The sequence below is a fragment of the Lolium perenne genome, chromosome 2, assembly GCF_019359855.2.
Source record: "Lolium perenne isolate Kyuss_39 chromosome 2, Kyuss_2.0, whole genome shotgun sequence".
Lineage (NCBI taxonomy): Eukaryota > Viridiplantae > Streptophyta > Magnoliopsida > Poales > Poaceae > Lolium > Lolium perenne.
This window is the reverse complement of record NC_067245.2, coordinates 269,359,691-269,362,637: the sequence shown is the minus strand read 5'-3', so window position 1 is coordinate 269,362,637 and position 2,947 is coordinate 269,359,691. Positions and strand designations below refer to the sequence as shown.

General features: G+C 39.1%; 1 protein-coding gene across 1 annotated transcript; it reads left to right on the top strand.

Moving 5' to 3' along the window:
- The first annotated feature begins 274 nt into the window (after positions 1 to 274).
- Positions 275 to 576, top strand: LOC127329374 (GDSL esterase/lipase At5g55050-like). The gene has a single exon (XM_051355901.1). The coding sequence runs from the start codon at positions 307 to 309 to the stop codon at positions 574 to 576; it is 270 nt and encodes an 89-aa protein (XP_051211861.1). The 5' UTR covers positions 275 to 306.
- The last annotated feature ends 2,371 nt before the right edge of the window (positions 577 to 2,947 follow it).

Genomic DNA, 2,947 nt, shown 5'->3' with positions numbered 1-2,947 from the left:
GCACTTGTTACAATAACAATTAGCTTGACTGAGTTACACATGAAGATCCGTTAACCGCTTCTGCATTACAGAACAAACATGATATACGCTGCATATCCCTCGGATCGCTAGCTTACTGCGGCGAGGGGTTCGAAGATACCCACGCACTGCATTATTATACAGCCTCGGCCGCCTTTGTTCGTTCCACGGACAACATTGGGTCAACAAGTGTATATAAAGACATGCCGGTGCCACCTTCAGAGATGAGCGCTAGCTAGCCCGTTAACCACTGAAGAAGTGAGTAGGGCGGCGGAGAAGAGGGCTCCAATGGCGACCAGAAACGGCGGGGCGTTCGTGCTCGTTGCGCTGTGCGTGTCCGGGCTCGCGCTGCGAGTCGCAGGCGCCGGGGAGCCGCTCATGCCGGCCATGTACGTGCTCGGGGACTCCACGGTGGACGTCGGCAATAACAACCTCCTGCCGGGCTGCTCGCCCGACTGCAGGGCTAACTACCAGCGCTACGGCGTCGACTTCCCCACCCACAAGCCCACCGGCCGTTTCAGCAACGGCTACAACCTTGCTGACCAGATAGGTACGTGATGCATGTGCTACGCTTCTACCGAAGAGAGTATAATGGCATATGGTTTAAAGTTAAAATGCAACAAAGAACTATAGAAGGCAGCGTTTCTTCTCTTCTTTGAGAGATGCCAACATCTTTTCCCCTGCTGAACAAGTGAAAGTTGATGTCCTTTCGATCACGAAGGTGGTAATCTAGATTCTAGGCGCTGGGGGCCAAAGCCTCTCAACAGAGATAACATGGTTGCAAGCAGAGCGCAGACAAAAAGGCGAAACATCGGAAGTGTGGGACCAGTATTGTTTGTACGACGTGGAATCGGTGGACGTCGAATTGCTTTGGGCAATGTTATTTAAAAAAATGCTTACGCTATTACTGGACAGTTTAGGAGAACTAAGAAATTTTAGGGAAGGGGTGAGGTTGAGCCAACGGGCCATCCGCTTTTGAAGAACATATTTTAGGCAAGCAGTGTGCTTTGCGAACTTTGTGACCTAAAATTAAGAAACCACCAATCTTCGATGTTGTTTTGTGTAATGCACTAAATACATAGTTTGCTGAAGAAACCACCAGCCTTTGGTGCAATATGTTATAGAGAGGTCCAAATCCCAATTTAGCCGTGTCGACTTCCTGGTTTCTGCAGCAAATTTATATAGTTGGTCCTATCTGCAAAAGAAGAACCAGAGTGGTGGTTTCTCTAATTGTCTTGAAATTTTCTCAACAGGCTTGAACCCTTTTCATGCTATAAAAGACCATAAAACCTAAGAGGACTTCAAATTACTATTGTGATCTCCCGAACAAAACAATGCCACCCTAGATCACAATTTCCTCAGGATTCCTATACAGTGCCTAACGTGTGTCAATCCCTCGCAACCGCACATACACACGACATCTCGTCCTAGCCAATTATCTAAAAGTTCAAATATGAAATATATTTAGATTTTGAAAAATGTTCAAATTTGAAAAGGTTTAAATTTTTAAAATATTCTAATTTTAAAAATGTTTAAATTTTAAAAGGTTTAATTTAAAAAATGTTCACATACTTGCTCCTCTTGTTATCCTAGGGTTGTACTTGAGTCTTTAAGAATCAAATACAGTTTGTGAGGTGTGAAGCTTTCTTTGTGGACCACATTGGGTGTGGACAATTAACACATGTATATTTTTATGTTTATAATAATTTCAGTATTTACATATATATATTAATTTTAAAAACAAAGAAATTCTTTTAATAAATATATACAACCTCTATTCAAAAAGAAGTGACTCAACTTTATCTAGATACACACGTATCTACACACTGAAATGCGTCAAAATATATCTGTATCTAGAAAAAGTTAAATCACTTCTTTCAGAATAGAGTACGTATATATTTATACCTATTTCGAATATATCTAACTCAAGGAAAAAATATTTTATACATTTTTGTTCACATAGTTTATTCCTAGTTAATGCTCATATCCATAAAGGAATAATGTTCATCTCGTAAATTAATATTCATGTGCATAAATACATGTTCATGTTCGTAATAAAAATATGTCAATGTACGTAAAAGAAATCCTCCTTTACTTCAAATGTATCTAAAAAGTAACATGAAAAAAGGAACAAGAAGAAAATACCAAACAAGCTAAGTATTTCTGGTGGCAATAAGATTATTCATATAAGTCAGAAAATATGTATTATTTTAAAAGTAGAATAAAACAGTAAAATCATGAAAAAATTAAAATTGGTATATTGTCATATAAAAACAAAATAGAAAAGACTGAACAAAATGAGAATTAAGGAAGTGGAAAATATAAACAATAAAAATATAATGAAAGATGTCTAAAAAAATCAAAATATAAGAAAGACTTTTGATCCAAACATAAAAGTAAAGGCGGATATAATTATATAAATGTTAAATGATAAAAAATAATGTAATAGACCCAGTACTGAGGAGAGAGTTAGTTTTAATAGGTTGTATATTAATTAAGCAAACCAAAATAAAGAAACTGTCGTGCTTGCATTATTCTGGCTGGTCCTCTTCCTCCAATGAACTCTGGTGATTAGAAATATAAAGGCTCCTCTTCCTTTAACACTAGTAGGAAAAGGCTCATCAGTGGCGCACCAAAAATCAATTCTGTGACGCATGGGCGGTGCGCCACAGAATTCTCGCCACAAAAATAAGGTTTCTGTGGCGCACCGGCCCATGCGCCACAGAAAGTCTTATTTCTGTGGCGCACCGGCGGTGGTGCGCCACAGAATTTTTTTTTTGAAATTTAAAAAAAATGGCGGCCAAATCTAGATCTAGATCTAGATCTGGGGCCACCAAATTTTTTTAAATTTTTTTAAAAATTTCGCTGGAAGGTAGCCGGAGGTGGGTGGGTGAAGGAGGAGGAGGAGGTGGTGGTGGTGGTGGTGGTG